General features: G+C 46.7%; 1 protein-coding gene across 2 annotated transcripts in view; it reads right to left on the bottom strand.

Annotated features, from left to right (window-relative positions):
- snapc4 (small nuclear RNA activating complex, polypeptide 4) overlaps window positions 1–17,542 on the bottom strand; it is a 36,833-nt gene that overhangs the window by 2,383 nt on the left and 16,908 nt on the right. For both annotated transcript variants that reach the window (XM_070555584.1, XM_070555583.1), the window contains 11 exons: window positions 5,789–5,873; window positions 5,604–5,685; window positions 5,413–5,514; window positions 4,878–4,950; window positions 4,649–4,813; window positions 4,403–4,553; window positions 4,213–4,319; window positions 4,002–4,093; window positions 3,839–3,933; window positions 3,682–3,770; window positions 187–1,638 (listed from right to left, as the gene is read on the bottom strand). In XM_070555584.1, the coding sequence (XP_070411685.1) occupies window positions 187–1,638; window positions 3,682–3,770; window positions 3,839–3,933; window positions 4,002–4,093; window positions 4,213–4,319; window positions 4,403–4,553; window positions 4,649–4,813; window positions 4,878–4,950; window positions 5,413–5,514; window positions 5,604–5,685; window positions 5,789–5,873 (2,493 nt within the window). The remainder of the gene's footprint in view (window positions 1–186; window positions 1,639–3,681; window positions 3,771–3,838; window positions 3,934–4,001; window positions 4,094–4,212; window positions 4,320–4,402; window positions 4,554–4,648; window positions 4,814–4,877; window positions 4,951–5,412; window positions 5,515–5,603; window positions 5,686–5,788; window positions 5,874–17,542) is intronic.

Below are 17,542 nucleotides of genomic sequence, written 5' to 3'. Positions count from 1 at the left end.
GTGAGGGGTGGGACCTCTCCCGATTGGCTGGACAGCAACCAATCCTGTGTGTTTGTGTGCTAGGCTAAGCTAGTCAGGTGAAGAGAGTGGAAGTAGCGCCACCTGGAGCCCACCGTGAGTACGAGAGTTTACAGTTGAGTGCTTTTGCTGATTGTCAGAAAGAGAAATCACCTGAGCGGGAGTTACCTGAGCTTTCTGCTGAGCTCCATCCACACCTGTACCTGCTGCCATGCTCTGGCTGCTGCAGGTGGCCTCCTCCCTCTGCTCTCTCCGTGTGGGTGGAGTCACGGCGAGGCTCGGAGCAGCAGGGGAGGTTCCCGATGAGATTAAAGTGGTGCTGTCACTGGTCACAGCAGAGCCGATGGGAAAGGCCTGGGGAGGGGGCAAAGCTAACGGGATGAGAACTGGGTTAGTGGTTGGTAGTGTTGAGATGAAAGGAGGAGCTCCTGTAGGAGGAGGTCTCATGTTGGTAAAGGAAGGAGATGCAACAGTGGGCTGAGAGGTCGGAGGAGGTAGGAGGAAGACCTGAGGAGTCGGGTGACCAGGAACCTGCAGGAGAACACACGGCTGCAGCTTCTGCTGCGGCGCCTCCTGAAGCCTCAGCCTGCCCTGCTCGTCCTCCTCCTGAAGGAGTTGTGCAGTCTTCTTCCAAATGTTATTCCTGACAAGTGATGAAGCAGGGGGCGGAGCCTGATGCACCATCTTTTTCTTTCTCTGCAGGATCATTTCCTTGCAGCCAACAACGTCAACATTCATGGCCTGGAGGAACAGCACGAAGGCGGAGGAGGTGGAAATGTTTCTCCTCTCCGATTTCTCTCTCAGGACATCAGCGACAGTCTTGCGCCTCCTTTCCTTGATCAGCAGGTTTCCGATCCACGGTGTGACCGCAGCCTGCAGTGTCAAATCCAAGCTCCTGTCCGCCAGCTTGCTACTGGGGGGCAGCGCGGTGGACTCCTTCTTTATGAGGTCCAGGTAAGTTTTCAGCTGGCAACATTTCACCATCATCATGGCGGCGCTGTTGTGGCGCTCCTCACGGTGCAGCAGTCTGAGAGGAGCTCCAAAGATGACAGAGCTTCCCGACTCTTCCACCACAGTGGAGCGGACACACTTCCCGTCTGGGGAATTGGACGATGAAGACAGGACCACCGGTTGAAAATTCAGCGATGGGCCGGTCTCAGATTTCTCTGTAGGGATCCACTCCTTCATGGGTGGGATCATGTACTCCTCGTCCTCTTCCTCTAGCTCTGTGGCCTCCTGCTCTGTGGTCTCCTGCTCTATGGCCTCCTGCTCTGTGGTCTCCTGCTCTATGGTCTCCACCTCTGTGGTCTCCTGCTCTATGGTCTCTTGCTCTGTGGTCTCCTGCTCTGTGGTCTCCACCTCTACGGTCTCCAGCTCTATGATCTCCTGCTCTATGGTCTCCTGCTTTATGGTCTCTTTCATCCGCTTTCTCTTTTTCTTCCTGTCTTCATCACTGTCTGTGTCCAGCACCATGTCCTCATCCTCTTCTCCGTCAGTTACCTCCACCTCTTCGTTTATATCCTCCTCCTCCTCCTTTGTGATCTTCACAAATCTCCCGATTTTCCTCTTAGCCTTAGCCTTTCCTCCTCCTCTTGTGGTCTGCTGTCTCCTTACGTAAGGCTGTAAGACAGAGACAACAAACCCCACCATCAGGTCCAAGACCAGAACTCACCAGGTCTTCATGTCTCCTTCCCAACCGCTGGATCACAACCAGCTGTCTGTAATTCCTCCATTCTGCATTTCCATTCCAACCACATTCGTTATCCGTCCCTCACAATTATAAAGAGAAATAATAATTCAACAGAATTCAAAATGTACTGAAGTGATGCGGTTCTAGGACGGGGTGATTTTGAAGGATCGGTGAAAGGATTTACTCGATTATTCATGTGCAAAATTAGACTTTACTGTGCTTGATAAACAGGTAAATGTCCTTCTTAGGGTTCTACAGCCCCCCAAGGCGCTTTGCAACGCGGTCACACACGGGTGACGATGAGCTACGATGGGGCGCACCGACAGAGGCGAGGCTGCCGAACACCACCAGCAGGCAAGGTGGGTTAAGGGTCTTGCCCAAGGACACAACAGCAGCATCCACCGACAGAGCCGGGCTCAAACCTTCTGATTACTGGACAACCCGCTTTACCTCCTGAGCTACAGCTGCCCTCAAGGTAACATGATACGGAGGCCCACAGCGGCCAAAATACCTGAGGAACATCCATGAATGGTTCCCTACTCGCTGATGAGACACACGACATTTTTACCTCATCTAAAGAAAATACATCTATTTTATCCTGGTGCAAGAAAGATGTAACAGTGTTATAGAGGACCATAAGATTATGGCTCCGCCCCTAGTAGCAAAGAAGAAGAAGAAGAAAAAAAAAAGGAAGAATAAGAAAAAAAGAAAAGAAAAAGAAGAAACAAAGAAGAAAAAGAAGAAAAAGAAAAAGAAGAAAAAGAAAGGAAAGAAAAAGAAAGAAAAGAAAAAAGAAAGAAAAAAAGAAGAAAAGAAAGAACAAAAGAAAAAGAAAGAAAAGAAAAAAGAAAAAGAAGAAAAAGAAAGAAAAAAGAAAAAGAAGGAAGAAAAAAAGAAGAAAAAAGAAGAAAAAAAAGAAGAAAAAAAAGAAGAAGAATAAAAAGAAAGAAAAAGGAAAAAGAAAGAAAAAGAAAAAGAAAGAAAAAGAAGGAAGAAAAATAAAGAAAAAAGAAAAAGAAAAAAGAAAGAAAGAAAGAGATGAAGAGAAAGAAGATGAAGAAAAAGATGAAGAGAAAGAAGAAAAAAGATAAAGAAAAAGAAGAAAAAATAGGAAGAAAAAGAAAGAAAAAGAAAAAAAAGAAGAAATAAAAGAAAAAGAAAAAGAAGGAAAAAGATGAAGAGAAAGAAGAAAAAGATGAAAAAAAGAAAATATCATTTCTAAAGCGCCTCTCAAGATAAAAATCACGAGGCGCTTCACAAAAACAGAAAAATGTAAAAATATAAAAAAGCATTTAGAAAATGTTGAAAAATATATTTAAAATGAGCAAAAATAGACAATTGTGATTAAAATAAGGTTAAGAAAGAGAGAGAGTGAACAGGAAAGAGGGGAATCAGTGGATCCTGAGGAAGGTGGAATAGGTGGGGAGAGCAGAATAAAGAGAGAGAGGTGAAGAAGGTCATACAAAAGCCAGCTTGAACAAGTGAGTCTTCAGCTGCTTTTTAAAGGAGACCACTGAGTCCACTGGTCTCAGGCTCAGGGGGAGAGAGGTCCAGAGTCTGGGGGCCACAGCAGCAGATGATCTGTCACCTTTGACCTTTAGCCTGGTGCTGCACAACCAGTAGGCTTTGATCACTGGACCTCAGGGACCTGCTGGGGGTGTCGGGACTAAGAAGATCACCAATGTAAGATGGTGCTTGTCCATGTAAGGCCCTATAGACCAGAACCAGGATCTTGAAATGAACCCTGAAGGTGACTGGCAGCCAGTGAAGCTGGAGGAGAAGCGGGGTGATGTGGGTGTGTTTGGAGGACTTGGTCAGAAGCCGAGCACAGGCGTTCTGAACCACCTGTAGACGGTTCAGGGAGGTTCTGCTCAGACACGTGAAAAGAGAGTTACAGTAGTCTAAGCGTGAGGAGATGAAGGTGTGGAGAACTGTCTCAAGTTCAGAGCGGGACAGGACGGGACTCAGCTTACCCGAGTAAAACAAGTCATTTTCCTCCACTCTCGCATGCATTGAGCATCATAACGATGAGGAATCTCCGCTGCGATCTTCGCCCAACGACCTAAAACACATCATCGTCATCGTCATCTTCATCGTCTTCACCGTCATTCAGAAAAAGCAAATGCTTACCAATTCCGTGTTTCACCACCAGAAACTTCAGCAGCTCCTGCTCATGTGTGCTAAACGGTTCTCTGTTGATGTCCTTCCGGAGACAGTCCAAATACCTGGACACAAGTCAACCCCGTCAACCCGGAGATCTAGACACCACGGCCTGTCCTGGCTCCTGTCTCACCTGTCTCTGCAGCCGCTGTCGGTGCGTCCAGGAACATCCAGCCTGACCTTCCACCAGCACTCTCCATGACGAGACACGGCTTTAAGGAGGAGCTGGAGGACAGAGACAGGAGGACAGTACTTTGATACCAGACTCTTCACAGTTCACACCGACGAGAAGCAGATCCGTCCACTCTGGGCGTCCGAATGAGGACAGGAAGACCGATACACACCTGGTCTTCCTCTTTGGTCCACGGGCCTTTCTTCAGGCGTGGGTCCAAAACCTGCATCCACCTGTTGAGGAGCTGACCTGGATCACGACCCTCCATGAAGTAACTGACTGTGAGTAGAAGAGACGGGGCAGGTTGGTGTCACACAGCGATGATGTCACACTGAAATGATGTCAGAGCGTGATGTCATTACTCTGAGTGTAGGGGATGTAGTTTCCTATCCTCATCTTCTCCACAAGCGCTTTAAACCGAGCATCTTCTTCTGCAGTCCAGCTGCTACGTCTCAGAGACTTTGAGACAAAACGCTGGAACATCTGAAGACACATGAAGGCCGTCCTCCCCGTCTGAGAGACGGGTCAGAGAGAGAGAGAGAGAGACGGGTCAGATGGAAAGAAGTGGGTTTAGTGAGAGAAAGACGGGTCAGATAGGACTTCCTCACCCCCAGCTCCTCAGCGATTCTCTCCCAGTGCCTCTCTTGGTGTCTCCTGCTGATCCCCTTCAGCTGCAGCACCTCCTCTTTGCTCCATGCCGCCTTATTGATGGACGGATGCAGGAAGTTCTGCCAGAAGAGACGGATGTCGTCTGCATCCTTTGTCCCTTCAAACTGAAGGGGAGAGGGAGTCAGCTGGTCCATCAGCTGATCGATCAGCTGACCGACTCTTACTCACGTCGATGTTTGAGATTTTCTGCCAGTCGTGCTCTTCATATCGGCTGCCAATCATCTCGTCCCCCTTCTTCTGCCTGACCAATGAGAGCACAGAACAGGACATGATGCCTCTGCCCAGGGCCGCCTGCGGACCGAGCTTTGGTAGGGTTGAATTTCAGCGTAATCCTGCGAGTCCACGTGCAGCGTGACTCAAGGACAGACCATCTCAGTGACGGGACGTGCGGTGCAACGGGTCATCAAAGGCTAAATAAACCGCTCTCTCCAAGTTCTCCTTGTTCACTCCGAAGAGGCGTTTGGAAAAAGTTGGATTTGTTACTAAACTTTCGAACGAGTCACGACCCAACCCGACTGCCGGAGAGTGGGGCTGTTTGGCGCCCAGGCCACCGGAGAATATCCCAGTGGCCTGGGCGCCGCTGGTGTGAGCGGAACTATCCAACCACGCCACCTAGTGGTAGAGCTGGAGCTGGCCAGCCTTAGGAGATGGTGTCTCCTGACCTGCACTGACCTTTTGAGGTCAGGTTTCTTAATAACCTTACCTGAGCAGGTCTATCTCTTTCTCCAGACCTTCTATCTGCTTTCTGAGCTGGAACTGCTCATCTTCGTTTGCAGTGGACATCTTCTGAGTCAGGTAATCCACCCTGGGGAAGGCAGAGGGGGACTCAGGAGGATCCGACAACAACAACAACAACAACAACAACTCAAGAGGAAGAACAGCAGCTCTGCTCACTTGGACAGTTTGGGTTGGATGAGTCTCTTCAGACTGTCTCTGCTCACAGAGTGGATCAGCAGGCTCTTGTGCCAGCTCTGCCCTGAACACACACACACACACACGCACACACACACGCACACACACACACAGTTTGAGATCTGTCCAGATGAAGCACCAAGACCACCAGAAACAGTTCTACCTACATCGTTTGGCTCGGAGCTTCTTCTCATCGGGACATCCTGCCATCCTCTGAGCTCTCAGACGGGCCTCCTGATTGGCTGGAGGACCCTGGACACAAACGCACACAACCTCTGCTTGGTAAGATGCCATCAGAGTGTTTCTGTCCTACAGTGAAGATGTTTATGTCCTTGCAGATACTTTTACTCTCTACCAAAAAGCTTCTGTGAATGATAACTGGTCAAACAGTGAAGGTCTGCTGTACGCAAAATGGGACGTGGCCCAGCAGCAGGTGGGTGGAAGGTCTTGGGGGTTCATCTAGGTGATTTTCAGGAGAGACACTAGAAGACATTTAGTATCTGGTTGTCCAGGGAGCTTTGGGTTCATCTGTCTTCTAGGGGCGGGGCTTGCTCCTCTGGAACCAGCTTATCGTTATCGGTTCAGAGAAACACTGGATCTCCAGAAGAGGATGGTCTACAGTGTCCACCAACAGACATATAATCTTAACAGATGTCAGATTAGGGACTCGCTGGAATTTCAGTCAGCACAGGAGAACTTATTACACAACACTAAACCGGTCAAGACGAGACCCAGACCAGATCAAGACTAAACCAGACCAGATCTGGACCAGACCCAGACCAGATCTAGACTAAACCAGACCAGATCAAGACTAAACCAGACCAGATCTAGACCAGACCCAGACTAGATCAAGACTAAACCAGACCAGATCTAGACCAGACCCAGACCAGATCTAGACCAGACCCAGACTAGATCTAGACTAAACCCAGACCAGATCAAGACCAGACCCAGACTAGATCAAGACTAAACCAGACCAGATCTAGACCAGACCCAGACCAGATCTAGACCAGACCAGACCAGATCTAGACTAAACCCAGACCAGATCAAGACCAGACCCAGACTAGATCAAGACTAAACCAGACCAGATCTAGACCAGACCCAGACCAGATCTAGACTAAACCCAGACCAGATCAAGACCAGACCCAGACTAGATCAAGACTAAACCAGACCAGATCTAGACCAGACCCAGACCAGATCTAGACTAAACCAGACCAGATCAAGACTAAACCAGACCAGATCTAGACCAGACCCAGACTAGATCAAGACTAAACCAGACCAGATCTAGACCAGACCCAGACAAGATCTAGACTAAACCAGACCAGATCTAGACTAAACTAGACCAGATCTAGACTAAACTAGACCAGATCTAGACTAAACTAGACCAGATCTAGACTAAACCAGACCAGATCTATACCAGACCCAGACCAAATCTAGACTAACCAGACACGATCAAAACTAAACCAGACCAGATCTAGACCAGACCCAGACCAGATCTAGACCAGACCCAGACCAGATCTAAACTAAACCAGACCAAGACCATATCTAGACTAAACCAGACCAGATCTAGACCAGACCCAGACCAGATCAAGACGAAACCAGACCAGATCTAGACCAGACCATATCTAGACTAAACTAGACAACATCTAGACTAAACCAGACCAGATCTAGACTAAACTAGACCAGATCTAGACTAAACCAAGCCAGATCTATACCAGACCCAGACCATATCTAGACTAAACCAGACCAGATCTAGACCAGACCCAGACCAGATCTAGACTAAACTAGACCACATCTAGGCTAAACCAGACCAGATCTAGACCAGACCCAGACCATATCTAGACTAAACTAGACCACATCTAGACTAAACCAGACCAGATCTAGACAAGACCCAGACAAGCTCTAGACCAGATCTAGACCAGACCCAGACTAAACCAGACCAGATCTAGACTAAACTAGACCAGATCTAGACTAAACTAGAACAGATCTAGACTAAACCAGACCAGATCTATACCAGACCCAGACCAAATCTAGACTAAACCAGACAAGATCTAGACTAACCAGACCAGATCAAAACTAAACCAGACCAGATCTAGACCAGACCCAGACCAGATCTAGACCAGACCCAGACCAGATCTAAACTAAACCAGACCCAGACCATATCTAGACTAAACCAGACCAGATCTAGACCAGACCCAGACCAGATCAAGACTAAACCAGACCAGATCTAGACCAGACCATATCTAGACTAAACTAGACCACATCTAGACTAAACCAGACCAGATCTAGACTAAACTAGACCAGATCTAGACTAAACCAAACCAGATCTATACCAGACCCAGACCATATCTAGACTAAACCAGACCAGATCTAGACCAGACCCAGACCAGATCTAGACTAAACTAGACCACATCTAGGCTAAACCAGACCAGATCTAGACCAGACCCAGACCATATCTAGACTAAACTAGACCACATCTAGACTAAACCAGACCAGATCTAGACTAAACTAGATCAGATCTAGACTAAACCAGACCAGATCTAGACCAGACCCAGACATTATCTAGACCAAACCAGACCAGATCTAGACCAGACCCAGATCAGATCAAGACTAAACCAGACCAGATCTAGACCAGACCCAGACCATATCTAGACTAAACTAGACCACATCTAGACTAAACCAGACCAGATCTAGACCACACCCCGACAAGATCTAGACTAAACTAGACCAGATCTAGACTAAACTAGACCAGATCTAGACTAAACCAGACCAGCTCTATACCAGACCCAGACCAGATCTAGACCAGACCCAGACCAGATCTAAACAAAACCAGACCAGATCTAGACTGAACCAGACCAGATCTAGACTGAACCAGACCAGATCTAGACCAGACCCAGACCAGATCAAGACTAAACCAGACCAGATCAAGACTAAACCAGACCAGATCTAGACCAGACCCAGACTAGATCAAGACTAAACCAGACCAGATCTAGACCAGACCCAGACAAGATCTAGACTAAACCAGACAAGATCTAGACTAAACTAGACCAGATCTAGACTAAACCAGACCAGATCTATACCAGACCCAGACCAAATCTAGACTAAACCAGACCAGATCTAGACCAGACCCAGAACCAGATCTAGACCAGACCCAGACCAGATCTAGACTAAACCAGACCCAGACCATATCTAGACTAAACCAGACCAGATCTAGACCAGACCAGATCAAGACTAAACCAGACCAGATCTAGACCAGACCATATCTAGACTAAACTAGACCACATCTAGACTAAACCAGACCAGATCTAGACTAAACTAGACCAGATCTAGACTAAACCAAACCAGATCTATACCAGACCCAGACCAGATTTAGACCAGACCCAGACCATATCTAGACTAAACCAGACTAGATCTAGACCAGACCCAGACCAGATCTAGACTAAACTAGACCACATCTAGACTAAACCAGACCAGATCTAGACCAGACCCAGACCATATCTAGACTAAACTAGACCACATCTAGACTAAACCAGACCAGATCTAGACCAGACCCAGACCATATCTAGACTAAACTAGACCACATCTAGACTAAACCAAACCCGATCTAGACTAAACTAGATCAGATCTAGACTAAACCAGACCAGATCTAGACCAGACCCGATCTAGACCAGACCCAGACAATATCTAGACCAAACCAGACCAGATCTAGACCAGACCCAGACCAGATCAAGAGTAAACCAGACCAGATCTAGACCAGACCCAGACCATATCTAGACTAAACTAGACCACATCTAGACTAAACCAGACCAGATCTAGACCTCACCCAGACAAGATCTAGACTAAACCAGACCAGATCTAGACTAAACTAGACCAGATCTAGACTAAACCAGACCAGATCTATACCAGACCCAGACCAGATCTAGACCAGACCCAGACCAGATCTAAACAAAACCAGACCAGATCTAGACTGAACCAGACCAGATCTAGACCAGACCAGATCAAGACTAAACCAGACCAGATCTAGACCAGACCCAGACCAGATCTAGACTAAACCAGACCAGATCTAGACCAGACCCAGACCAGATCAAGACTAAACCAGACCAGATCTAGACCAGACCCAGACCATATCTAGACTAAACTAGACCAGATCTAGACTAAATCAGACCAGATCTAGACCAGACCCAGACAAGATCTAGACTAAACCAGACCAGATCTAGACTAAACCAGACCAGATCTAGACTAAACCAGACCAGATCTAGACCAGATCAAGACTAAACAGACCAGATCTAGACCAGACCCAGAACAGATCTAGACTAAGCCAGACCAGATCTAGACCAGACCCAGACCAGATCAAGACTAAACCAGACCAGATCTAGACCAGACCATATCTAGACTTAACTAGACCAGATCTAGACAAACCAGACCAGATCTAGACCAGACCAGACCAGATCCAGACTAAATCAGACCAGATCTAGACCAGACCAAGACCAGATCTAGACTAAACCAGACCAGATCTAGACCAGACTCAGACCAAATCTAGACTAAACCAGACCAGATCTAGACCAGACCCAGACCAGATCTAGACCAGACCCAGACCATATCTAGACCAGACCCAGACAATATCTAGACTAAACTAGACCAGATCTAGACTAAACCAGACCAGATCTAGACCAGACCCAGACCAGATCAAGACTAAACCAGACCAGATCTAGACCAGACCATATCTAGACTTAACTAGACCAGATCTAGACAAACCAGACCAGATCTAGACCAGACCAGACCAGATCCAGACTAAATCAGACCAGATCTAGACCAGACCAAGACCAGATCTAGACTAAACCAGACCAGATCTAGACCAGACTCAGACCAAATCTAGACTAAACCAGACCAGATCTAGACCAGACCCAGACCAGATCTAGACCAGACCCAGACCATATCTAGACCAGACCCAGACAATATCTAGACTAAACTAGACCAGATCTAGACTAAACCAGACCAGATCTAGACCAGACCCAGACCAGATCTAGACTAAACCAGACCAGATCTAGACCAGACCCAGACCAGATCTAGACCAGACCCAGACAATATCTAGACTAAACTAAACCAGATCTAGAATAAACCAGACCAGATCTAGACCAGACCCAGACCAGATCTAGACTGAACCAGACCAGATCTAGACCAGACCCAGACCAGATCTAGACCAGACGCAGACAATATCTAGACTAAACTAAACCAGATCTAGAATAAACCAGACCAGATCTAGACCAGACCCAGACCAGATCTAGACCAGAACCAGACCATATCTAGACTAAACTAGACCACATCTAGGCTAAACCAGACCAGATCTAGACCAGACCCAGACCATATCTAGACTAAACTAGACCACATCTAGACTAAACCAGACCAGATCTAGACCAGACCCAGACAAGCTCTAGACCAGATCTAGACCAGACCCAGACTAAACCAGACCAGATCTAGACTAAACTAGACCAGATCTAGACTAAACCAGACCAGATCTATACCAGACCCAGACCAAATCTAGACTAAACCAGACCAGATCTAGACTAACCAGACCAGATCAAAAATAAACCAGACCAGATCTAGACCAGACCCAGACCAGATCTAGACCAGACCCAGACCAGATCTAAACTAAACCAGACCCAGACCATATCTAGACTAAACCAGACCAGATCTAGACCAGACCCAGACCAGATCAAGACTAAACCAGACCAGATCTAGACCAGACCATATCTAGACTAAACTAGACCACATCTAGACTAAACCAGACCAGATCTAGACTAAACTAGACCAGATCTAGACTAAACCAAACCAGATCTATACCAGACCCAGACCATATCTAGACTAAACCAGACCAGATCTAGACCAGACCCAGACCAGATCTAGACTAAACTAGACCACATCTAGGCTAAACCAGACCAGATCTAGACCAGACCCAGACCATATCTAGACTAAACTAGACCACATCTAGACTAAACCAGACCAGATCTAGACCAGACCCAGACAAGCTCTAGACCAGATCTAGACCAGACCCAGACCATATCTAGACTAAACTAGACCACATCTAGACTAAACCAGACCAGATCTAGACTAAACTAGATCAGATCTAGACTAAACCAGACCAGATCTAGACCAGACCCAGACATTATCTAGACCAAACCAGACCAGATCTAGACCAGACCCAGACCAGATCAAGACTAAACCAGACCAGATCTAGACCAGACCCAGACCATATCTAGACTAAACCAGACCAGATCTAGACCACACCCAGACAAGATCTAGACCACACCCAGACAAGATCTAGACTAAACTAGACCAGATCTAGACTAAACTAGACCAGATCTAGACTAAACCAGACCAGCTCTATACCAGACCCAGACCAGACCTAGACCAGACCCAGACCAGATCTAAACAAAACCAGACCAGATCTAGACTGAACCAGACCAGATCTAGACTGAACCAGACCAGATCTAGACCAGACCCAGACCAGATCAAGACTAAACCAGACCAGATCAAGACTAAACCAGACCAGATCTAGACCAGACCCAGACTAGATCAAGACTAAACCAGACCAGATCTAGACCAGACACAGACAAGATCTAGACTAAACCAGACAAGATCTAGACTAAACTAGACCAGATCTAGACTAAACCAGACCAGATCTATACCAGACCCAGACCAAATCTAGACTAAACCAGACCAGATCTAGACTAACCAGACCAGATCAAGACTAAACCAGACCAGATCTAGACCAGACCCAGACCAGATCTAGACTAAACCAGACCCAGACCAGATCAAGACTAAACCAGACCAGATCTAGACCAGACCATATCTAGACTAAACTAGACCACATCTAGACTAAACCAGACCAGATCTAGACCAGACCCAGACCATATCTAGACTAAACTAGACCACATCTAGACTAAACCAGACCCGATCTAGACTAAACTAGATCAGATCTAGACTAAACCAGACCAGATCTAGACCAGACCCGATCTAGACCAGACCCAGACAATATCTAGACCAAACCAGACCAGATCTAGACCAGACCCAGACCAGATCAAGACTAAACCAGACCAGATCTAGACCAGACCCAGACCATATCTAGACTAAACTAGACCACATCTAGACTAAACCAGACCAGATCTAGACCACACCCAGACAAGATCTAGACTAAACCAGACCAGATCTAGACTAGACCAGATCTAGACTAAACCAGACCAGATCTATACCAGACCCAGACCAGATCTAGACCAGACCCAGACAAGATCTAAACAAAACCAGACCAGATCTAGACTGAACCAGACCAGATCTAGACTGAACCAGACCAGATCTAGACCAGACCAGATCAAGACTAAACCAGACCAGATCTAGACCAGACCCAGACCAGACCTAGACTAAACCAGACCAGATCTAGACCAGACCCAGACCAGATCAAGACTAAACCAGACCAGATCTAGACCAGACCCAGACCATATCTAGACTAAACTAGACCAGATCTAGACTAAATCAGACCAGATCTAGACCAGACCCAGACAAGATCTAGACTAAACCAGACAAGATCTAGACCAGACCCAGACCAGATCTAGACTAAACCAGACCAGATCTAGACCAGATCAAGACTAAACAGACCAGATCTCTACCAGACCCAGAACAGATCTAGACTAAGCCAGACCAGATCTAGACCAGACCCAGACCAGATCAAGACTAAACCAGACCAGATCTAGACCAGACCATATCTAGACTTAACTAGACCAGATCTAGACAAACCAGACCAGATCTAGACCAGACCAGACCAGATCCAGACTAAATCAGACCAGATCTAGACCAGACCAAGACCAGATTTAGACTAAACCAGACCAGATCTAGACCAGACTCAGACCAAATCTAGACTAAACCAGACCAGATCTAGACCAGACCCAGACCAGATCTAGACCAGACCCAGACCATATCTAGACCAGACCCAGACAATATCTAGACTAAACTAGACCAGATCTAGACTAAACCAGACCAGATCTAGACCAGACCCAGACCAGATCTAGACTAAACCAGACCAGATCTAGACCAGACCCAGACCAGATCTAGACCAGACCCAGACCAGATCTAGACCAGACCCAGACAATATCTAGACTAAACTAAACCAGATCTAGAATAAACCAGACCAGATCTAGACCAGACCCAGACCAGATCTAGGCTGAACCAGACCAGATCTAGACCAGACCCAGACCATATCTAGACCAGACCCAGACAATATCTAGACTAAACTAGACCAGATCTAGACTAAACCAGACCAGATCTAGACCAGACCCAGACCAGATCAAGACTAAACCAGACCAGATCTAGACCAGACCATATCTAGACTTAACTAGACCAGATCTAGACAAACCAGACCAGATCTAGACCAGACCAGACCAGATCCAGACTAAATCAGACCAGATCTAGACCAGACCAAGACCAGATCTAGACTAAACCAGACCAGATCTAGACCAGACTCAGACCAAATCTAGACTAAACCAGACCAGATCTAGACCAGACCCAGACCAGATCTAGACCAGACCCAGACCATATCTAGACCAGACCCAGACAATATCTAGACTAAACTAGACCAGATCTAGACTAAACCAGACCAGATCTAGACCAGACCCAGACCAGATCTAGACTAAACCAGACCAGATCTAGACCAGACCCAGACCAGATCTAGACCAGACCCAGACAATATCTAGACTAAACTAAACCAGATCTAGAATAAACCAGACCAGATCTAGACCAGACCCAGACCAGATATAGACTGAACCAGACCAGATCTAGACCAGACCCAGACCAGATCTAGACCAGACGCAGACAATATCTAGACTAAACTAAACCAGATCTAGAATAAACCAGACCAGATCTAGACCAGACCCAGACCAGATCTAGACCAGAACCAGACCATATCTAGACTAAACTAGACCACATCTAGGCTAAACCAGACCAGATCTAGACCAGACCCAGACCATATCTAGACTAAACTAGACCACATCTAGACTAAACCAGACCAGATCTAGACCAGACCCAGACAAGCTCTAGACCAGATCTAGACCAGACCCAGACTAAACCAGACCAGATCTAGACTAAACTAGACCAGATCTAGACTAAACCAGACCAGATCTATACCAGACCCAGACCAAATCTAGACTAAACCAGACCAGATCTAGACTAACCAGACCAGATCAAAAATAAACCAGACCAGATCTAGACCAGACCCAGACCAGATCTAGACCAGACCCAGACCAGATCTAAACTAAACCAGACCCAGACCATATCTAGACTAAACCAGACCAGATCTAGACCAGACCCAGACCAGATCAAGACTAAACCAGACCAGATCTAGACCAGACCATATCTAGACTAAACTAGACCACATCTAGACTAAACCAGACCAGATCTAGACTAAACTAGACCAGATCTAGACTAAACCAAACCAGATCTATACCAGACCCAGACCATATCTAGACTAAACCAGACCAGATCTAGACCAGACCCAGACCAGATCTAGACTAAACTAGACCACATCTAGGCTAAACCAGACCAGATCTAGACCAGACCCAGACCATATCTAGACTAAACTAGACCACATCTAGACTAAACCAGACCAGATCTAGACCAGACCCAGACAAGCTCTAGACCAGATCTAGACCAGACCCAGACCATATCTAGACTAAACTAGACCACATCTAGACTAAACCAGACCAGATCTAGACTAAACTAGATCAGATCTAGACTAAACCAGACCAGATCTAGACCAGACCCAGACATTATCTAGACCAAACCAGACCAGATCTAGACCAGACCCAGACCAGATCAAGACTAAACCAGACCAGATCTAGACCAGACCCAGACCATATCTAGACTAAACCAGACCAGATCTAGACCACACCCAGACAAGATCTAGACCACACCCAGACAAGATCTAGACTAAACTAGACCAGATCTAGACTAAACTAGACCAGATCTAGACTAAACCAGACCAGCTCTATACCAGACCCAGACCAGACCTAGACCAGACCCAGACCAGATCTAAACAAAACCAGACCAGATCTAGACTGAACCAGACCAGATCTAGACTGAACCAGACCAGATCTAGACCAGACCCAGACCAGATCAAGACTAAACCAGACCAGATCAAGACTAAACCAGACCAGATCTAGACCAGACCCAGACTAGATCAAGACTAAACCAGACCAGATCTAGACCAGACACAGACAAGATCTAGACTAAACCAGACAAGATCTAGACTAAACTAGACCAGATCTAGACTAAACCAGACCAGATCTATACCAGACCCAGACCAAATCTAGACTAAACCAGACCAGATCTAGACTAACCAGACCAGATCAAGACTAAACCAGACCAGATCTAGACCAGACCCAGACCAGATCTAGACTAAACCAGACCCAGACCAGATCAAGACTAAACCAGACCAGATCTAGACCAGACCATATCTAGACTAAACTAGACCACATCTAGACTAAACCAGACCAGATCTAGACCAGACCCAGACCATATCTAGACTAAACTAGACCACATCTAGACTAAACCAGACCCGATCTAGACTAAACTAGATCAGATCTAGACTAAACCAGACCAGATCTAGACCAGACCCGATCTAGACCAGACCCAGACAATATCTAGACCAAACCAGACCAGATCTAGACCAGACCCAGACCAGATCAAGACTAAACCAGACCAGATCTAGACCAGACCCAGACCATATCTAGACTAAACTAGACCACATCTAGACTAAACCAGACCAGATCTAGACCACACCCAGACAAGATCTAGACTAAACCAGACCAGATCTAGACTAGACCAGATCTAGACTAAACCAGACCAGATCTATACCAGACCCAGACCAGATCTAGACCAGACCCAGACAAGATCTAAACAAAACCAGACCAGATCTAGACTGAACCAGACCAGATCTAGACTGAACCAGACCAGATCTAGACCAGACCAGATCAAGACTAAACCAGACCAGATCTAGACCAGACCCAGACCAGATCTAGACTAAACCAGACCAGATCTAGACCAGACCCAGACCAGATCAAGACTAAACCAGACCAGATCTAGACCAGACCCAGACCATATCTAGACTAAACTAGACCAGATCTAGACTAAATCAGACCAGATCTAGACCAGACCCAGACAAGATCTAGACTAAACCAGACAAGATCTAGACCAGACCCAGACCAGATCTAGACTAAACCAGACCAGATCTAGACCAGATCAAGACTAAACAGACCAGATCTCTACCAGACCCAGAACAGATCTAGACTAAGCCAGACCAGATCTAGACCAGACCCAGACCAGATCAAGACTAAACCAGACCAGATCTAGACCAGACCATATCTAGACTTAACTAGACCAGATCTAGACAAACCAGACCAGATCTAGACCAGACCAGACCAGATCCAGACTAAATCAGACCAGATCTAGACCAGACCAAGACCAGATTTAGACTAAACCAGACCAGATCTAGACCAGACTCAGACCAAATCTAGACTAAACCAGACCAGATCTAGACCAGACCCAGACCAGATCTAGACCAGACCCAGACCATATCTAGACCAGACCCAGACAATATCTAGACTAAACTAGACCAGATCTAGACTAAACCAGACCAGATCTAGACCAGACCCAGACCAGATCTAGACTAAACCAGACCAGATCTAGACCAGACCCAGACCAGATCTAGACCAGACCCAGACAATATCTAGACTAAACTAAACCAGATCTAGAATAAACCAGACCAGATCTAGACCAGACCCAGACCAGATCTAGGCTGAACCAGACCAGATCTAGACCAGACCCAGACCAGATCTAGACCAGACGCAGACAATATCTAGACTAAACTAAACCAGATCTAG

The sequence above is a fragment of the Nothobranchius furzeri genome, chromosome 10 (genome assembly GCF_043380555.1).
Source record: "Nothobranchius furzeri strain GRZ-AD chromosome 10, NfurGRZ-RIMD1, whole genome shotgun sequence".
NCBI classification, from domain to species: domain Eukaryota; kingdom Metazoa; phylum Chordata; class Actinopteri; order Cyprinodontiformes; family Nothobranchiidae; genus Nothobranchius; species Nothobranchius furzeri.
Note: the sequence above shows the minus strand (reverse complement) of the source record. Positions and strands in the feature narration are given on the sequence as shown.